The sequence below is a fragment of the Rattus norvegicus genome, chromosome 3 (genome assembly GCF_021556685.1).
Source record: "Rattus norvegicus strain SHRSP/BbbUtx chromosome 3, alternate assembly SHRSP_T2T, whole genome shotgun sequence".
NCBI lineage: Eukaryota > Metazoa > Chordata > Mammalia > Rodentia > Muridae > Rattus > Rattus norvegicus.
Window position 1 is genome coordinate 12,309,121 of NC_141536.1, and position 19,845 is coordinate 12,328,965.

The 19,845-nt window shown below is 51.6% G+C and overlaps 1 protein-coding gene across 2 annotated transcripts; it reads left to right on the forward strand.

The window, feature by feature from the left end:
* Nucleotides 1–48: 48 nt before the first annotated feature.
* Nucleotides 49–16,561, forward strand: Tbc1d13 (TBC1 domain family, member 13). Of its 2 annotated transcripts, NM_001399454.1 has the most exon segments (12): nt 49–197; nt 1,051–1,124; nt 2,767–2,807; nt 3,217–3,278; nt 3,393–3,492; nt 5,499–5,581; nt 7,297–7,456; nt 11,155–11,365; nt 11,826–11,989; nt 13,185–13,345; nt 13,511–13,568; nt 14,282–16,561. In NM_001399454.1, coding segments are annotated over 12 exon segments (1,203 nt in total). In that variant the 5' UTR covers nt 49–174; the 3' UTR covers nt 14,348–16,561.
* The last annotated feature ends 3,284 nt before the right edge of the window (nt 16,562–19,845 follow it).

Consider the following 19,845-nt stretch of genomic DNA (forward strand, 5'->3'; position numbering starts at 1 on the left):
ATCACGTGAACCTTGGGCGGAGCCAGCGCCACCAGGCTCCAGCGGAACGCGCACGCTCACGGTTTTGCTTCCCGCCGGAGGCTTTTGCCCAGCGTCCCGGTGTTCCCCGAGGGAGGGGGGCGGTGGTGGCAGCTGGGGCTGCAGTTGCAGCCCAGGGGTCCGGAAGTCAACACCATGTCGAGTCTGCACAAGAGCCGGTAAGGAGACCCGAGGTCAAGACTGCACCCAGACCGCTCCGGCCAAGCCGGGCCTTCTCACCGACAGAGCTGCTCAGCGCATGTGCGGCCAAGAATAGCCCCCTCCTCTGGCGGCGGGCCCCCAGAGCCCACCTTACGGTCTCATTGCCTGTGTGGCAGAGGCGAGAAGCAGAGGTGCTTCTCTTACCTTAGTGTCCCCTTTCTTTCTTACTCCGGACTCGTCCACCCCTCTATTGCTCTCTCCGCTTCTTCGCTCCATGATCCGCACCCCCTTTCTTTCCCCCAAAATGCCCCTGTCCCTGTGCCCCTTGCCTGTCAGAAACACCAGAGAACTCAGATTCTCCAGTCTGGCTTCTTAAATCCACCTCCTACCCCCACCCCTGGCTACATCTTGCAGCGTCCGCTAAATTTTGGTCACTCCAGGACTAATTTTTCGTCTTTTGTCTTTGCCTGAGGGCAGGCCCCAGCAGTCTGCGCCCCCTCCCCCTTACCCAGCCAAGAGCTGTGGGAGCAGTGGGGAGGTTGTACAAGTCTGTGGATCAAATTACTCCTGGTTGCTCGAAGCTTGTTATATGAATTCTGGTAGTGGTGTGCTGTGGGCTGGGCTTGGCCACAGCAAGTGCCCAAGAAATGCCAGCTCACTAGCAGTGGAAGGTGCTTAATGTTAAATTCTCACTTCAAACCCTTTTGATTAGAATACTGGTTCTTCGTTGGCATGGCAGTTTTAGAGGAGGAAACTTGTATTGCCCACTTCCCTAAGCTGGTAGTTGGAGACAGTTGAGGGTAAAGGATCTTTGGGCTGCAAGACTGATCATTAAGTCTTACTTTGGAGTTTCCTTTTCTGCCCTTGAAGGATTGCAGATTTCCAGGATGTCCTGAAGGAGCCCTCCATTGTGTTGGAAAAGCTTCGAGAACTCAGTTTTAGTGGTAAGATGCAATTTTACTCAGGGTTTCCCTGGAAACCTGCCTGATTGTGTAGAGCTAGGCCTTAGCTTGAGAGGCACATGATTCCCCAAATTCCTTGAAGTGGCCTGAAGATTGAACCAGTAGTAACCCTTTCAGCCTAGGCAAGGCCTTTCACCATTTCTCAGCTAGTTTCTTGTGTTAAGGAAGTGGCAGGGTGGTTCCCAGGTTCTCTACTTGGCTTTGGCTCAGAGCTAAGAGTGACCTTTGGTTAATGTTAAAACTCAAGCCTTAGAACACCAATTTTAAGGAATTGAACATCCGACCACGTTTGACTTTGCCCTTCCCCATGGTTAATGATCCAGCACGGAGATAGCTGGATTTTTACCCTGTCTGTAAAAACATCCCAAGATGTTTGTATAGCTCCTATGGTACCGCTCCGCCTAGTAACTTTGCAAGAAAAGAATTTAAGTTGCTGATGTCATGCAAATTCTGGGCGGGGGTGGGGTGGGGTGGGGGGTGTTGGCTCATGGTCCCAGTGTCAGGGAAACCACCGTGAGAGCTATTCTTGTGAACTCCTGCAGAAGTTGGCCTTCCCATTCTGGAGTGAAGTGGAGGCCCCAGACGGGGGGCTGTCTGTCATGATCGTGCAGAGCTTGCCCTGCACATCACACCTGTCTTAATCCTGGCGGCTCTGTCTACAGATAGGTTTCTGTATCTGTAAGCGAGAGTGGCGGAGCTAATCTTCCATACTTACTGGGGCTAAACTGGGAACTAAGTGAAGTGGTGGTCTGGCACAGAGCTCTTAACCTGAACGTTTGCTTTGAGTATCACAAATGTGGACTGCCATTGGTGGTCTGTGTCCTGTGCTAGCCATAGGGCCATCATCAAGCAGATGCTCTTGCCTGCCTGAAACCCACCCATTAAGTTCCTACTCAAGTTTATGTAATTCCAGTTTTGATAGGCTCTATGGAGAAGCCACAGAGCTATTGTTTATAAGCAGAGATGATAATGCCCGGCATAGTGATTCACACCTTTAATCCCAGAAGAGAAGGCAAAGGTAGGTGAATCTCTGTGAGTTCAAGGTCAGCTTGGTCTAAAGCGTGAGTTCTAGCTCAGGCAGGGCTACACAGAGAAACCCTGTCTCAAAAAATAAAAAGAGCCCGAGACTGGGTATCTAGTTCAGTTCATAAAGCATTTGCCTAGCATGAGCAGAGCCCCACATTTGATTCTCAGCACCCCATATACTAGACATGGTGGCCAAACACACTTGTAATCCTGCCACCGAGGAGGTTGAGGCAGGAGGATTGAAGTTCCTCCTTGGTTCCAGAGTAACTTTGAGACCAGCTTGGGCTATATATGAGACTTTGCCCCCTCCCCTAAAAGAAGAGCCTGACTTTGAATAGAGTTGTTAGTTGATAAAGGGCCCCTTTGAAGAGGGAATATCAAAGATGAGAAGGTTCGAAGTACAAATGAGGTTCTGGGCTGGGGGACAGGGCTGTAGGCAGAAATTAGAGTTACTATCTTCTTAGATATTTCTTTGGTGGAGAATGGTTCCTGGAGTGCTTCTTGCCCAGTTCACTCCCTGCCGGCTGACTCCAAGGCATAGGTCTGGGGGGGTTCTGGAACTCTGGCTTGGGGTGACCTTTGCCTGCTGTGTCCACAGGCATCCCCTGTGAGGGCGGACTGCGGTGCCTCTGCTGGAAGGTGGGTGTGCCTGGTTCTGTGGGGCTTCTTGGTTCTGAGTCCTTGGGTCTTGCATGGACCTCCTCCTGGACTCTTCTCTCCGCTATTTTCCTGGCTTGTCTGAGGAAGTCTTTCTGAGAGTTTGTGGGGTTTGTGTTCTTTTGGCTTCCCTTCCAGGACTCCTTTGGGGATGGAATACTTCATTATGCCAAGAAAGATTTCTACTTATTGGTGCTAGGGAAGCCACCTCCAAAGCCTAGGTAGTGGCAGCCTCTGTTCCGGGCTGCCAGCCCTTCAGTATCAAGTTCGCTTCTTGTCTAGAACAGTCTGAGGAAAGCAGAGGAAGGGACTGAGCTGGGCTGGGAGGAGGGAGGCCACTGTCCAGGATAGGGACAGGGATGTCATCAGAGCTGTGCTGTTCTCTGTGCAGATCCTCCTGAACTACCTCCCTTTGGAGAGAGACTCGTGGGATTCCATCCTGGCCAAGCAGAGGTGAGACCTGTGATCAAGGGTGACTGAGGGGTTTCTCCTACGTGGAGCCTCCTGTGAGTGCCTTTCTGGTGGGATCTCCAATCATCATCTTTTCTCTGCTCGTCTCTCTTGCAGGGGGCTTTATTCACAGTTCCTGAGAGAGATGATTATTCAGCCTGGCATTGCGAAGGCCAACATGGGTGTGTCCAGAGAGGACGTGACCTTTGAGGACCATGTAAGTAGGGTTGGCAGTATGGGCTGAGGGGGGGGGGGGAAGGGGGGGCAGAGGCTTGGATCAGCCAGGACCCCATGGTGGACAGGCGCAGCCTGGCCTGCATTCCTGTCTTCATGGACCTACCTTCTGACTGGCTTGCCCCCTCTTGGAAACAGTGGTGTCTCCCTGCTCACTCTAGGCACAGGGGAGCCACGGGAGCCTTAGGCCTACTTAGTGACATGGCAATAACTAATGTCCTGAGTGTGTTGTGAGGGGGTCACTCTGCAAAGGAGCTCTTAGCGTATGTTCTCTGGAAACCTGACCAGTTCAAATGTATGCGTGCATGTGCGTGTGTGCGTGTGTGTGTGTGTGTGTGTGTGTGTGTGTGTTGGTTTTTATGAGACAGGGTACTGTGCGTAGCCCTGGCTATCCTGGAATTCACCTTTAGACATTTGCCTCAGCCTCCTGAGCTCTGGGATTTAAGGCATGCACGACCACTCTTCTCACTTTTGTTTTTGGTTTTTAAATAAAAGATTAATTAAAAAATTATTTTAGCCTCATTTGTTTTATGTATATGAGCATTTTGCTTCCGTGTATATAAGTGCACTACGTGCATGCCTGATCAGGAGACGGAGTCAGATCCCCTGGAACTAGAGTAACAGATGGTTGTGAGCCACCGTGTGGTGCTTGGAACTGAGATCCTTTGTGAAGAGTAGTGTGTGCTCCACACTACATGTGCGGTGCAGACTTTAGTTCTAGCACTCAGGACAGAGGCCGGTGGTCTACAGAGTGAGTTCCAGGACACCCTGTGTCAAAAACCAAACCAAACCAAACCAAATACCTACATAAGCAGTGCATGCTCCTAAAGACTCACCAGTCTCTCAGCTTTTTAAGACAGACTACTGTGTACTCTGTGCTGGCCTGATACTTGGAGGTTTTTGTTTGTTTTGCTTTTTAGTTTTTTGAGATGGGGTTTCTCCGTACAGCCCTGGCTGTCCTAGAACTCACTCTGTAGACCAGACTGGCCTTGGAGACATGGCCACAGAGGTCCACCTGCCTCTGCCTCTCCAAGTGCTGGGGTTAATGGTGTGTGACACTGTCACCTGGCTGTGGCATTCAGTTTATAGCCAAGAGTAACCCTGAACTTGAAAACGTTTTTAAACAATTCACTGCTCGTGTGTGTACAGATGCCAGGGAGGGTGTGCTTCATGGTGCATGTGTAGAGGGGAGAGGACAGCGTTGAGTTGCGTCCTGTCCTCCCCATGGGCCTGGGGACTGACCCTGGGTCTTCACGCTCGTGCAGCAAGCACCTCTAACCACTAAGCCATCTCGCAGGCCCGAAGTGGTGTGTTTGTTCACAGACAGGGTCTTGCTGTGTGGCATCTTCCTGCTTCAGTCCCTTGCAAAGGTCCAGGGTCTCCCCCTGTAAGTGCTTGTTCACCTTGGAGACTGAGCAAAGGACCTCAGGGTTGTGGGCACTCATTCCGCCCAAGCTCCACAGCTCTCATCTGCAGTCCTTGAAGATCCTACGATTGTACAGTTGAAGAAAGCTGGACAGAAATGAGGATGAAGTGCTGTTTGAGGCCTGGAGAAAACCCTGTCTCCTCTTCCTATATCAGCTCCTTCATGGAGACTTCCCAGGGCAGGATGTAGAGCTGGGCTGGCCTCAGAGCCATCCTCCCAAATTGGAGTTGACCACTCAAAGCTCTGGTAGAAAATGAGATGGCATTCATTCATTCACTCAACCTTTCAACAGCACTCAGCGAGGGATTGCTACAGGCACACTTCTAGCTGGGGCACTGCCGAGTACACTGTCTGCCACCCAGCATGTGCTCAGAGCAGGCCGCAAGGCTCACCGCTGCCTGTGCAGTGTTGTCTTCACGGTACCTGAGAGGCACTGGGAAGCCTGTGCTTGCTGTGTTCTCTGGGTGGACTGAGCCAGGTCTGAGGGCATTTAGTCTGAGGGCCCTGAGCTGCAGCCCTGCCTGGTTCTTGGACACAGCATCTGCTTGTCCCTCTCTTCACAGCCCCTGAACCCAAACCCTGACAGCAGGTGGAACACGTATTTTAAGGACAACGAGGTGCTATTGCAGATTGACAAAGATGTCCGGTAAGAGGCTCCCAGGGGCCTTCTGCTGCTGGAGACCTGCTTGGGGGGAGGGGGCCACTGTACCGATGTGGAGTGGTGCAAAGGAGTGCACCACTGGTCTGGTTTAGTCGCAGCCTCCAGTTGACTATTTGACCTTGTGCAGGTGACCAGGCTCTCATACATACCTTACCGGGGAGTAGAGGCGAGATGGCTGAGGTTAAGGACATGTCCCATATGGGAATACTATGCAAGCTGTGCGACAGTGGCCCTTGAAGAAGGTCCCTAGGAGCCAATCCCTCTCCTCACTGAGCCGCCTGCCTGAGTCCTCTCTGGCACCCGCTCCTTGTTTAGACAGGAAAGTCATGCAGAGCTCACTCAGCGGTGTTTCAAGGAATCTCTCCCGGGCCCAGCTCTGCCTGCACCAGCACAGGCCAGCTGCACTATGTGAGGAGGCCTGGAGGCGTACGAGAGGAGTCAGATACTCAACCTGGCAACACAGAGGGCTGCGAAGGTTCCAAGTGCTGTGGGGGAAGAAAAGCCAGTGGTCTGAGAAAACAGGGCTTTTGAGGAGGTGACTCAGCAGGAGATGGCAGTCGTGAGGAGAATGGGAGGCACAGCTTTGTGGAAGAACTTTCTAGCCTAAGGAACCATGCAGGAGTACCCAAATGAGTGGGACACCATCTACAGGACGATCCTCCCCTTAGTCTCCTGAGTGCTGCTTCTCTGTCCGGATCCCCTCCAGATACCCTCTGGATGCCAGTAGGGGCCGTTATCAGGCTCTTACCACTTTTCTGCTCAGACTGGTGTTGGAGTAGACCTACCTGTGATATGCTGTAGGGCAGGTGTAGGTCAAGAGTTCCATCCTGAAATAGTTCTGTGGAGGATTAGGGGCTCAGGTTCTGTCTCACTGGTGACGGCAGTAGGTCGTCAGTGTTTCCCGAGGCCAGTATGCAGTGCTGGGCCCTGGATGTCTGAGTGCCGTGCTCTGTTGTGCTCCAGATCCCAGCTGGCCCCTGATGTTCCGTGCACATCTCTCCCTGTCAGCGGAGGGTGCTCTGTGATAAATGACCATGGTCCATCCTTCTGTGTAAACATGCATCTAGAGACAGGTGCATGGAAATACATGATTTAGGGGGGTGGGTATTGAACCCAGGACTTGACTCCTTATATACAGTGCATGCCGGGCAAGCGTTCTACCAGCCAGCTATATCCTTAGCTCCTAGACAGGTGCCTTTGTCATGGAAAGGTATTTGTGGTTTATGGGAATCAGGCTGTGTGCCATAAAAACACTTAAGAGTATTTACACACGTGTTCCTCTCCACAGACACATATGAACTGACCGTACATATGCCATTTCTACTGCCTTTTTAAAAACTGCGTCTCTTGGGATAAAATACCATTATTTTAGTTTTTTGAGATAAAGTCTCACACTATGTCAGGGCTGGTCTGGAGCTCACTTTGTAGCTGAAGCTGGCCTTGAACTCAGAGCAATCCTCCTACCCTAGGCCTCCCAAGTACTTGATTATATGTGTGAGCCGCCATACCTGGCTGTGACGTTACAATTACAAACAAGCAAAGAGTCGAAGGGGCGGCTCAGTGGTAGAGCACTTGTCTGACATGGCCTAGGTTAGTCCCCCAGCACTGTAAAATAAGTAAAATCACCCATTCCTGAGGATACCTGCGGCTGCCGGGCTGGAACCTCCACCCTGAATGATAGCAGATTTCTATTCCAATAGGAGGCTGTGCCCAGATATATCCTTCTTCCAAAGAGCCACTGAGTACCCCTGCCTCCTCATCCTGGACCCGCAGAATGAGTTTGAGACCCTTCGTAAGCGTGTGGAGCAGACGACACTGAAGTCTCAGACGGTGGCCCGGAACCGAAGCGGGGTCACAAATGTAAGAGCCATTCGGGGACTGGAATAGTTTTCTTTTAAATATTTATTTATTCCATTTGAGTGTTTGCCTCTGTGTGTGTGTGTGTGTGTGTGTGTGTGTGTGTGTGTGTGTGTGTGTGTGTGTGTGTGTACACGTACATATGCACTATGTACAAGTCTGGTACCTGTGGAGATCAAAAAAAGGCATCAGATGCCCTGGAACTGGAGTCGTGGATGGCTATGCGTGCTGGGAATCGAACTCTGGTCCTCTACAAGAACAAGTGCTCTTAACTGCTGAGCCATCTTTCCAGCTCCCTGCGGTCTTTTCTTTCTTCTCTTTTCATTTTTTGTTTTTTTTCAAGATTTATTCAATTATGAGTACTCTGTCTGCTAGTTTGCCTGTCTGACAAAAGAGGGCATCAGATTTTATTACACATGGTTGTGAGTCACCATGTGGCTGCTGGGAATTGAACTCAGGACCTCTGAAAGAGCAGCCAGTGCTCTTAACCGCTGAGCCATCCATCTCTCCAGCCTCTAGGGTTTCTCCTGATAGGCTGTCCCTTCCTGTCTCCTTTGGTGCACTGGCCACAGGGCGCTTTCTGAAGGTTGCTGTCAGAGGCCTTTTTGTTGTTGTTCCAGCTGGGAATGCTAGCTGCAGGCTGAGGTACTGTCCTCATCTTAGACTCTGCTGCTAGAGGTAAAGTGAAGCTGGTTCTGAGGGACATCCCAGTGTGGTGTGAGCAGTAGTGGGGTAGCTAGCAGTCCATCCAGGAATGGGCCTCAGAAGCTGCAACTGACCTAGACAGCAGGACAAGAAGGACAGGGGAGAAATAGGTTTCTGAGTATTATGGAAGGCATGTGCCAAGTCCTCAGATGAGAGTGCCAAATGTTCCAGAGGGGGCCTCAACGGTAATTCTGCTGCAGAAGAAAAAAGCCCTTCTGACTGAGCCCCAGTGGCCAGTGGGCCTCCTCCTCACACAGGCTATCCAGTGTATGTCCCGTTACCCACTGTGCCAATCCAATCATGAACTGACTGCCCATGGCCATGAGTATTGAACACGTGTCACCATACCCTTCCTGAACACCCTGGAGGAGGTTACCCAGCTGTTTCTCAGGCCTAGGACTGGTGGCTGGTTTTAGATTTGTGTTGACTGTTGTAAGTTATTTACTGTATAAATATAATTTGTCACTTTTTTTGAGAAGAAAAAACTTTAAACCAAAAATAAATAAAATGCCAGACTGTGGTAGATCACACCTTTAGTCCCAACATTTGGAAGGCAGAGACAGGCAGATCTCTGAGTTTCAGGCCAGCCAGGTCTATAGAATGAGTCCCAGGACAGCCAGGGCTACACAGAGAAACCTTGTCTCGAAAAAGAAAACAAACAACAAAATCCCTTTATTATTATACAAGGGATCTGGATGGGATAGGATGTAGCAAGCATTCACTGACCTGATTAGTCATGTGCCCATTCCAGTGGCTATGAGTGTGCCGAAGGGGCCATCATCACTCTGCACCGGGGTTTCTCCAATGCTGTCTGACAGCTCCCAACCCCGGAGTTTAATCCTGAGACAGGAGAAGGTACCAAACAGTGCCCTGGCCACCATTCCCACAGCAAAACTCACAACAAAGCCCACCCTCACATGGTCGAAGCAGCCACGTGGGACTGCCTGTAGGATCTATAGTCACTGGCATCTCCTTCACTGCCATGGTCAGTCGGCTCTATGCCTCACACCAAAAACGTAATTTATCATTTCTATCATGCAAAAAACAATGAGGGCCCCAGTGGCTAGAAGCAGTGAGGCATGAAGGAAGGTGCTGGAAGGTCCCGGAAGAGTCGGTGTCCGGGAGGTCAGATAGCCTTGTCCAGATGGCTGGTGGGCCGGCCCTTGGAGTATTCTGAACAGCAGCAACCTTTGGTCCGGGTGACCTCATGCATGGAAAGCATATCAAAGCAGACGGCTGCGTTTGTCCAGGCCACAGTTGGGTTCCGGCAGGGACAGATCTGGAACATAGAAGGGGGCTGCTCTGGGTCAGCCCTGAGGGTTGTTGAGCTCAAGATCTAGCAGACCCTGCCACTTGTGGCAGCTGATATGGCTCCCCATCTCTATTCCCCAAAATGAGGTGTATGTCTGTATTTCTCCATGTAGACCCGCTGCTGCATGTAGACACCTGTAGCAGTGACTTGTCCCCACATGTCAGTGGCTTTCTTCAGTGTGCAGGCCTCGCTCTGAAGCCTCTCCAGCAGGGAATAGTGGACTGCACAGATTTCTCTCTGAGTTGCTAACTAGTGAGGGTGTTGATGGGGCAGTCAGGACAGGGGCAGTCACTCCTGGCCCCATGTACCTGCTGCAGAGTTAGGATTCACTGGAGCTATGCAGAGCCCAGGCTTGGTAAAGGAACTGTGGCTCACTTGTGCATCCGTCTTGCATGGAAGCTGGTGAAGGCCCAGCCCTATTGATCCTTTTGCTGCGGTTTTGTATATGAGGGTCAGGCTTCTCCCATTTTATCTTTGGAGCTGGTCCTCACAGTCCAGGATCCTCCCGAAACTTCATCCGTGGGACTCTAGACCCATGGTAGGGTGGCTTAAGTTAGCCTTCTGTGTGACTCTGGGCTTTTCCCTCCTCCATAATCTGGATCTGATCACTTCTGTGGAGCTACAGGAGGAAATGAGGTCATGGAAGGCAGGTTCTTGGAAAGCCGGGAGTACTGGGCCTTCTTGGGAGACATCCTGCCAGAGGCTTGGCCAGAGGCTCTGAGCTAGTCAGTCCAGGTTCAGGTCTGTGTGAGCCCCAGTTTCTTCCTCTTGAAATGTTCCAAGGTGGTGTCATGGCTCGAATCCCGTAATCTGAGGCAGGAGGATCATCTCAGGGTCACCCTCAGCAATATGACAAGTTTGCAGTCCAGCTTGGGCTGTGCCCAGCTCTTTGAAAAAAAAAAAAAAAAGAAAAGAGAAAGAAAATGGCTTTGAGAAGAGTGTAGGATCAGTTGGAGGAGTGTGGTCTGCTCCTGAGTGCATGTGTTTCTGACATCCGTATGACAAGTGGTGTGGAGAGAGCTCAGACTCCCTATGCTCTGTTTTAAGCCTCATACAGTCTCTGCCAGGGTCTCACCTGCAAGTCTCCCAGCTCTGCAGCCACTGGGAAATATATATATATTTTTTCTTATGGTTACACGGGTGTCACGAGGGGTCTAGATTAGGATTTCTCACTGTTCAGTTCTTTCCCTCCCTTTCCCTGCCACTCACTTCCTTTTCTCAGAAGAAACCTCTGCTTATTTTGTTTTTGTTTTCCAGACGGTTTTTCTGTGCAACTTCTGGTTGTCCTGGAACTCACTCTGTAGACCAGGCTGGTCTTGAACTCAGAGATCCACCTGCCGCAGCCTCCTGAGTGCTAGGGTTAAAGACATGCACCACCACCCGGCATAACCTCTATTTTGTGGTTGTTTATGTTTTGTTTTGTTTTGTTTTAATATAACCTTGGCTAGCCTTAAACTCTCAAAGGTCTGCTTGCCTCTGCCTCTCCAGTACTGGGACATACCGGTTCCGTCACACCTGTTGTGAGCGCTGTGTTTAGCCTACTTGTAACTGGAAGTCTCCTGCTCTATCGGCGCCTCGGGTCTGACGTGTTCTTCCTGCCCTGTCTTGCCCATAAACTAGGATGTTGTCAAGCTGGGCTTAATGGAAACACTTATCCTGCTAACAGGCTCTCCCTTCTCTCCAGATGAGCTCCCCGCACAAGAACAATGCACCATCAGCCCTGAACGAGTATGAGGTTCTACCCAATGGCTGCGAAGCCCACTGGGAGGTGGTGGAGCGGATCCTGTTCATCTATGCCAAGCTCAACCCTGGCATCGCTTATGTGCAGGGCATGAATGAGATCGTGGGCCCCCTCTACTACACTTTTGCCACTGACCCTAACAGCGAGTGGAAAGGTAGACACATAGAATCTCCCATTGCTGGCTCCCTAGAGAAAGAGAATGGGCTGGACTGACTGATAGGCTATATGGGGCTTGGAAGCCTCATCTGCTTTTATATATCTATGCCCGTGTCAGAGCAGGGCTAGCTACCTTGGATCCGAGAACCTTTCCTGCTCTGCCTCCCTGAGTCCTGCTTCTTACTGATCTGTGGATGCTCGTGACTTGCGGTAGAATAACTAGATGGTCACGAGAAGCTAAGAGGTGATCCGTTAGCACAGTGCATGATAGGCTGCTGACTGGGCTGACCACGTCCTAGGTGAGGGCTAAGTGCTGATGGTGTTAGAGCCCAGTCCAGCCTTCAGGGGCAGTTTAGTGACACTCAGAAGTGGGCCAAACTCTTGTGGGTGAGAGGCGAGGTGGGACTCACGAGCACTTCACATCCCTTTGTCCACTCACATGCCACTGTCTATTGCAGAGCACGCTGAAGCAGATACCTTTTTCTGCTTCACCAACCTCATGGCCGAGATACGGGACAACTTCATCAAGAGCCTGGATGACTCCCAGTGCGGCATCACCTACAAGATGGAAAAGGTGTACTCCACCTTGAAGGAGAAGGACGTGGAGCTCTACCTGAAGCTGGTGAGGACAGGCACACGGGCACATGGGCAGGACACACAGGCCGGGGACACAGTGCTTCTGCCTTCAGTGTGGGGCTGGAAATGGCTGCAGTTGAGCAGTGTTGGGCAGTACATGGGATACTGCCCCAGCTCCAGGGAGCACTGACCTATGTGCTGAGACAGGCCTGGGAGGCCTGGCAGCTGAGCACAGGAGACAGTAGGCTGGGAGTGTAAAGTTAAGAGTGGTACTTAGAGGCAGGATGAGATGGTACGTGCTTTTAGCCCAATCAGCCAGGAGTACATAGAGACCTTGTCTTAAAAAACAAATCCAGCCTTGGGAGGCAGAGTCAGGTGGATCTCTGAGTTCCAGGCCAGCCTGGTCTACAGAGCAAGTTCCAGGACAGCCAGGGTTACATAGAGAAACCCTGCCATGAAAAAAAACAAAAAGGAAGAGAAGAATGTTTGCTGGCAGGCAAGATGGCCGAGCAGGTGAAGGTGCAGAAGGCTAAGCCCAGCACGTTCAGAGATGTCAGAGAACTGGTGGCCTCTGCTTCCGAGGGCTGGGACTGAGTTGTGCGCCACTCCCATCCCCCACCCTCTTCTAAAGCTTAAATTTTTAAACAAATACAGAATTGTATGTGTGGTGTATGCTTTGTTACCACCCTCTGAGGCTCACCAGGGTGCTGCTCTCTTGGGGAATCCCTCCTCCTTAGGGTTGTTCTGTGGTTATGTGAGCTGAGCACAGCTACAGTGCCTGGTACTGGTCCTCCTGTGGTCCACAGATCTAAGAGGAGGAGACACATGAATTGATATCATTTCCAAATCTAAAGGCTAGTGTAAAATTCAAGGTTTCTAGTGTGCCTTGAATAGCAAGATTGGCTGGAACTAGAAGCAGCCACCCTGTAGGTGGACCCAGGTTCTGTCTAGCCCCTTTGAGGGCCCTGAACAGGGTTTGCTCCTAGACTGTGTCTTCTTTTTTTTTTTAGATTTATTTATTTTATGTACAGCATTCTGCCTGCGTATGTGACTACAGGCCAGAAGAGGGCACCAGATCTCATTACAGATGGTTGCGAGCCACTATGTGGTTGCTGGGAATTGAACTCATGACCTCTGGAAGAGCAGTCAGTGCTCTTAACACTGAGTCATCACTCCAGCCCGACTGTGTCTTCTTTAAGTAGCTGATGTGCACTCCCTGACATGCACCCTTTGTCCCCCAGCAAGAACAGAGTATCAAGCCTCAGTTCTTTGCCTTCCGATGGCTGACACTGCTGCTGTCCCAGGAGTTCTTGTTACCTGATGTCATCCGGATATGGGACTCCCTCTTTGCTGATGGCAACCGCTTCGATTTCCTCCTCCTGGTCTGCTGTGCTATGCTCATGTGAGTGGGGCCATGCTCAGCCTATCCTGAAGGGAAGCTGGGGGGAGGGGTGCCCAGTCCTGAGTGGTGAGCAGGGGCCAGCCTCCACAGCCAGAGAAAGCCTGGGCCTGTGGGCAGCCCCTGCGGCAGCCAGGGCCCAGCACTGGGGCTCTCCTTTCCCTGCAGACTGATCCGGGAGCAGTTGCTGAAGGGGGACTTCACTGTCAACATGCGGCTTCTGCAGGTAATGGTTGGCGGGGCGAGAGCAGTCTCAGACACTGGCAGGCTGGGGCCAGAGCAAGGAGCACGTAGTGTGCATTCGTTCAGGGTCCAGGCTCCTAAAGCACAGCCAGCATGGACCTGAGTCGAATCCTGGTCATCACAGACCTTGAGTGTAGTTAGAGTGTAGTATGTGGAAGTTGCTGATTGGCCCCAGGCCAGGGAGCTGTGTGTCAGGGGGTCTGACAGCTAGCCTGAGGCTCATGTCCTATTCTTCTCTGCCCTGTCATGTGACTTGACTTTGTCTCTGTGTCTCTCCCAACACCTGGCATAGGGTTGGTGTTGAAGAACCTCACTGGCTAGGTCTGTAAGATGGGTACAGTCACAGCACCCCTCCTAGGGCCTCCTGAGGTGACTGGAAGGCTAAGAGCCATGTTGCCTGAGCTAGCACCATGCTCTTCTCATCGGTGTGGTTCTGTGTTCTGTGTCAGGAGACATGACGGCTAACGCCTCTGGATACCCTGGTTCTAACACACACTGAGACTTTTTGGACCTTGGGAGGTGTGACCTTAATGACATGCAGTGTTTGGGGCGGGATACTCTGGGTGTCTGGTACACCATGGTCCCTGCCCCTGGCGCCATACCATGGTAACGCGTCTCTGGGAAGGTGGTGGGTGTGGCAATTGGAACAAAGTGGGGGCCGCTCCAGGAGCATGTTGTGGCTTTCCCCGTATTCAGGATTACCCCATCTCAGATGTCTGCAAGATCTTACAGAAAGCCAAGGAACTCCAAGACTCGAAGTAACCCGGCAGCAGGAGGCCCAGGACTAGAACATTCACCTGCGCTCTGCACCCTTCATTTTGGGACACAAAGGAGCCTGTGAGAGAGCCAGCCTGAGGGCCAGCTCCGGGTCTGCCCAGTCTGCGTCCAGGGTCCAGGCTGCTCCTGGAGCACACCGTGCTGCGCTCCTTCCCAGTGCTCAGCCTGCCACACCCTGCACTTCAGCCTGGGACCCTCACCAGACTGCTCAGAAGGGCTGGAGCTCCTCAGCTGGCTTCCTGGGGCTGTCACTGGGGGCCTAGGAGGCTTACAGGTCCTGTCAGGCCTCTGCCCAGGGGCTCCTCACCCTTTGTGCTTTCACCTTCCCTGGGCCCTGATCAGGGAGGGAATCGGCGAATGGGCCGGAAACCACTTCTGCGTGTTGGTGCTCAAGCTACCTGGGGAAGCACCTCCAGAAGAGCTGAGTGACTGCCAGTTCTAGGGGCACCGTTTGTCTCCATCAGGTGTTTGCTCGTGGCCGTTAGGGCTGTCTCCCGGGTCTCTGCTTTTGTGTGTGTGTGTACATGTGTGTTCACACATGCCCTGGCAGTGGGGTGAGGGTGTGTGGGAACCCTCTAAGGCCCTGCTTCCCCTTCTGTGTCTACCTCTGCCTGTCCCTTTCTTCCTTTGCCAGAGGCATGTGTGATTCCTGCTATCTTCCTCTGTCTTTTCCTCTTCACCCTTCTCTTGGGGCGCCTTACCCTGACCCTCTTCCCTTGCTCCTGCCCTCTGCTCCCTGAAGTCAGCATTCAGAAGGAGTGTAGCTTAGTGAAAGCCCTGGAGGCCAGCTTTGTTGGCCTCCTGTTCCCATCCCCAGCCTGAGGCCTCCAGGTCCCCTCATCAGAGCAGGAGTCCCTAGTATTTGGTCAGCAGACTTGAGGAAGCCAAGTGCTGCTGACAACGGCAGCCTGTGAAGCTCTGAGCCTGGCTCCCATTTTCTGCCCAAGAATGGAGAAAGGAAGGACGGGAGAGTCTTCAGTCAGAGATGAAGACACCATGGCACCTCTGCCTGGGAGCTGCCACCCCTTGACTTCCATGTCCCCACCCAGGGTGTGCAGGTCTTGTCAAAGGCAAGGGGACCAAAGAATGCTTCTCTGGGTCCAGGGTTGGCTTGACTGGAAAGCCTGGAGCCTCACAGTGCCAGAGGGCTACATCTGGCCTCTGTTCCCTCGGGGCGGGGCTGGGGAGGCTGCAGAGGTGCTGGCCTTCCTGGTCATGTGCGTGATGTGTCTTCTGGCGCTGGGGCTGGGTTCCCTGCACCCTGTTCAGCAAGTAGACTGTCCTGACCATGTCCCTTCTGGCTCTCATGTGGAGGGAGGGAGGGAAGGCGGCCTGAGTCCTGAAGGCAGGCTGGCAGCAAGGGTTCTCACCTGAGGCTCCAGCAGCGGCCATCTGAAGCCTTCTGGAGAGCAGTGTCAGGCAGGCAGGGCTTCCGGCCAGGGAGGCCGTTGCTTTAGCTGCCTGGGCTCTGCTGGGATCTGCTTGCTGTTTTGCTACCCTCTCTCCCCACACAATGCCTGGGAGATGTTTTACTATTTATTTAGACATAGGCTAGCTATTTATTGCAGATTAGCAAGGACCTGGGACTCTGGGTGGGTAGGAGTGGCTGAGATGGTAAAGGAGTTGGAGGTGTGGATTCTCTCATTTCCCAAAGTTACCCCTGACATCCTCTCCCCGTTCCTGGCTGGGAGGGCTGCCAGCTCTACACTAGAACCCAGTATAAGGGAGGCCAGAGCTGATGGCTTTGCATTTGCAAAGATGCACGCCATATACACCCCCACCGTCCTGATGGCCCTCAAACCTAGCACTTGTTAACTCAGTCCCAGACCCCTTTGTCCTGGGACGCAGCAGAGGCTCCCCAGGACACAGGCGCATTCCCTCTTGCCTGTCTCCCACCACAACCTTACCTGCCCCCTTCCTGGGACCATGCTACTGGAATCGCTGCGTCTGGTTTGTTTCTGTGGGAGACCTACATCCTGTGCCCACCACTTGTCCTTGAGATGAAGGCCAAGGACATGGAGACTGTCTTGGGTAGGGTGGCTCCACAGATGGGTGCTGTCTGAGGAAAGGATCTGCCCTTGATTCTGAAGGAGGAGTCAGAGCCTGAGTGCCTGCGGCTCAGTTGGGAGCAGCTCCCAGGAGCTCAGCAGGCCAGTGCTGTTGATGAGTTCTCTTTAATAAACTGTGTGCTCTCTACCATTGGTGCTGTGGTGGCTGGACTTGAGACTGGGGGAAAGAGAAAAGTTGGAGCAAGACAGCGTCAGAGTCCCTTATGGTGTTCTAAGACAAAGACCAGGAAATGCTTGCCAAGAGACTGATCCAGTTCAGCTGCCAGCCAGCCGGAGACAGGCTTAGGAAGGAGGTGCTGGGCCTGTGCACACCACATTACAAGGGTTTTTTGTACGTTTATTTGTGTGCAGCCTGTGGGTGAGGGAGTCTTGCTGGAGTCCCTTCCCTCTTCCTATCATGTGGGTCCCGCAGACTCTGCTGCTGTGAGCACCTTACCTGCTGAGCGTCTGGCGTGCTCTGGCAGAGCATTGTTCTTTAGATTTAACATTAAGTTTTATTTAGTCTCGCTATGTCTCAAATCGTGTTCACCGGTTTAGCCTCTGGGCTCTCTGCCTCGGGAGTGTTGGGGTTAAAGGTGTGTACCCGCACACCTGACTAAAAGTCACGAGTATTTCTTTTCTTTTTTTTTTTTGCTTCTTTTTTTTGGAACTGGGGACCGAACCCAGGGCCTTGTGCTTCCTAGGCAAGCGCTCTACCACTGAGCTAAATCCCCAACCCCGAGTATTTCTATTTGCTAACTGTAAACTCGGAAAATAAATGCCACTTGCAATACCCACAAGAAATTAAAGTGTTTAGGGATCTTGTGCTGGTCAGAGCCTAGGCATGCATGTGCGCGCGTGCGCGCGCACACACACACACACACACACACACACACACACACACACACACACACACACACGAGGCAAGCACTGTGTCACTGAGCCAGAGCCACAGTCCCAAGAATACTGCACATGGTAAATGCATGAAAGGAACCGAAGGAGGCACAAAGAAACAAGGATGCTCTGCGATCTGCGATCCCAGGTAGAGACTTCCAGGAGTGAATGGAATCCCCTATCAAAATGCCAGTGTGGCCAAGTGCTGGCACATGCTGTGATCCGGCTCTCCACAACGAGCACGGATCCTGGTAGATTGGAGACCAGTCGGGTCTGTGTGGTGAGCAGGTCTTCCTGGGACTGCGTAATGAGACCTCGCCTGAAACAAATTTCTATGGCATGGGGGAGTAGCTCAGCGGCAAAGCCTTTGTTTTAAGCCTGCCTGAGACTATGGGCCAGGTTCCTAACACAAGCGCACACACACAATTCCAATGTAATTTTTCACAGAAGAAGCAAAAAAGCCTGAAATTATGTTAGGGAACCATAAAAGATCCCAGGTACCCAACATAATCCTGAGCGAAAAGGTCGAAGCTGGACGCCACCTGACTTTAAAATTCTAGCTTATGGTAATTACAACAGGATGCTTGATGTCGGCCAACAGAACATAAAGCCCAGAAACAGGTATAAATCTTGCAATTCATTTTGTTTAAATATTTCTTTGTTTAGGTTTTATTTATTTTTTTAAGACAGGGTTTCTTTGTGTAGCCTTGGGTATCCTGGTACTTGTTCTGAGGACCAGGCTGGCCTTGGATTCACAGAGATCCACCTGCCTCCCAAGTGCTAGGATTAAAGGTGTGCACCATCACTGCCCAGCAAAAAAAGATTAAAAAAAAACCTTTTATGTGTACGAGTGTTTGCCTGCTATATGTGTGCTTGGTGTCCGTGGAGGCTAGAAGAAGGCACCAGGTCCACAGGGACTGGAGTTACAGACACTTGTGAGCTGCCATGTGGCTGCTGGGGACTGAACCTAGGTCTGCAAGAGCAGCCAGTGCCTTTAACTGCTGGGCCATCTCTCCAGCCCCTGGAGTCAGTTGATTTTGACAAAGGAGCCAGAACGCACACGATGGATAAAGGCCAGTCTTCAATAGATGAGATTTCCACACAGAACAGTGAACTGGTGCTTCACACCATGCAGAGAAATCAACTCCAAGTGAGCTGCAGGCTTGTCCTAAAGCCTGCAACTGCGGCCATCGGGAAACGGGTGGTTTTCCCGTATGGCCCCCAAAGTCCTCTCATACATACTAGTAACATTCTCAGGAGCCAGAAATTTCAAATGACCATTAGTGGATGAATAAAGAGAAGCTGGTGTAGATCTCCACGGAATACCTCTGCTTCTTCGTGTGTTTGAGGCGCTGTTACCCCAGAATGGCCTCAAACTCATGGCTGCGCTGCCCTAGCCTCTTTGCTGAGAGTACAGGTGAGAATGACTATGCCCAATTAATGTTCATTAGTGTTTAAGTGTGCACACATATGCACACGCACGCTCTTGTGCCAGCCCATGCACGGGTATGCATGTATGTTGAAGTAGGAGCTCAGGAGCCAGTCACCTCCTTTGTTTTGTTTTAAGGCAGAGTCTCTTGTTTCATCCACTAATGCCATGGATTGTCGGCCTCTGTCTTGTCTCAGATCTCAGTTTAGGAATGCTAGAATTACAGATGTGAGCTGCAGCATCTGGCTTTTATGCATGTCCAGGCATGGAAATCATGTATCAGGCTTGTTTTCTACTCACTGGACACGCTCCTTTGCCTCTATTTGAGTTTTCCTTCCTTTGACTCCCATTCATATGTGGGCCATGGTACCTGTGTGGTCGTCAGAAGAAAGCGGGGCAAGGCGTTGAACTCAGGCCATCACACTTAGTGCCACACATTCTTACTTGCTGAGGCATCTTTCTGCCTCCACCCCTTACACGGTCTGGTAAAACATGTCTCTCGTACCCCACAATCGAGAGACATTGCTGTTAGGTTCTTTCCTCCAGGGCAACTTCTTTCTTTCTTTCGTTCATTCGTTATTTGAGACAGGGATTCTCTGTGTAGCTCTGACCGTCCTAAAAACTTGCTCTTAGACCAGGCTGCCTTGAACTCAGAGATCCGCCTGCCCCTGCCTCCTGAGTGCCAGGACTAAAAGCACGCATCACCACTCCTCAGTGACCTTAAACTGTCAGTCTTCCTTCCTCTATCTCCCAGTGCTGCTTGCACCATCACGACTGGTTTACGTGAGGCTGCAGACCGCCCGGATGTCATGCGTGCTAGGCAAGTGCTCGGCGTACTATTGCTGTTTACTGAGCTCGATTATTTACCCTCCCAACCTTTATTTGACGCTGATCACTTCTAAGCCCTGGGCCCTAACTAGGAGAGAAAGAAGATTAGAGCAGGAAATGAATGTGCTACTGTATAGTATTCAATATCTGTATTACTTATTATTATGACCTGGCCAACACACTGCTCACCCCAGTAACTGAAGCAGAGTTTTACCAATTAATTAGTTTCAGCACAATTACTGGGCGATTACCCCAAATTTTTCTATACTACACTGGCTATTCCC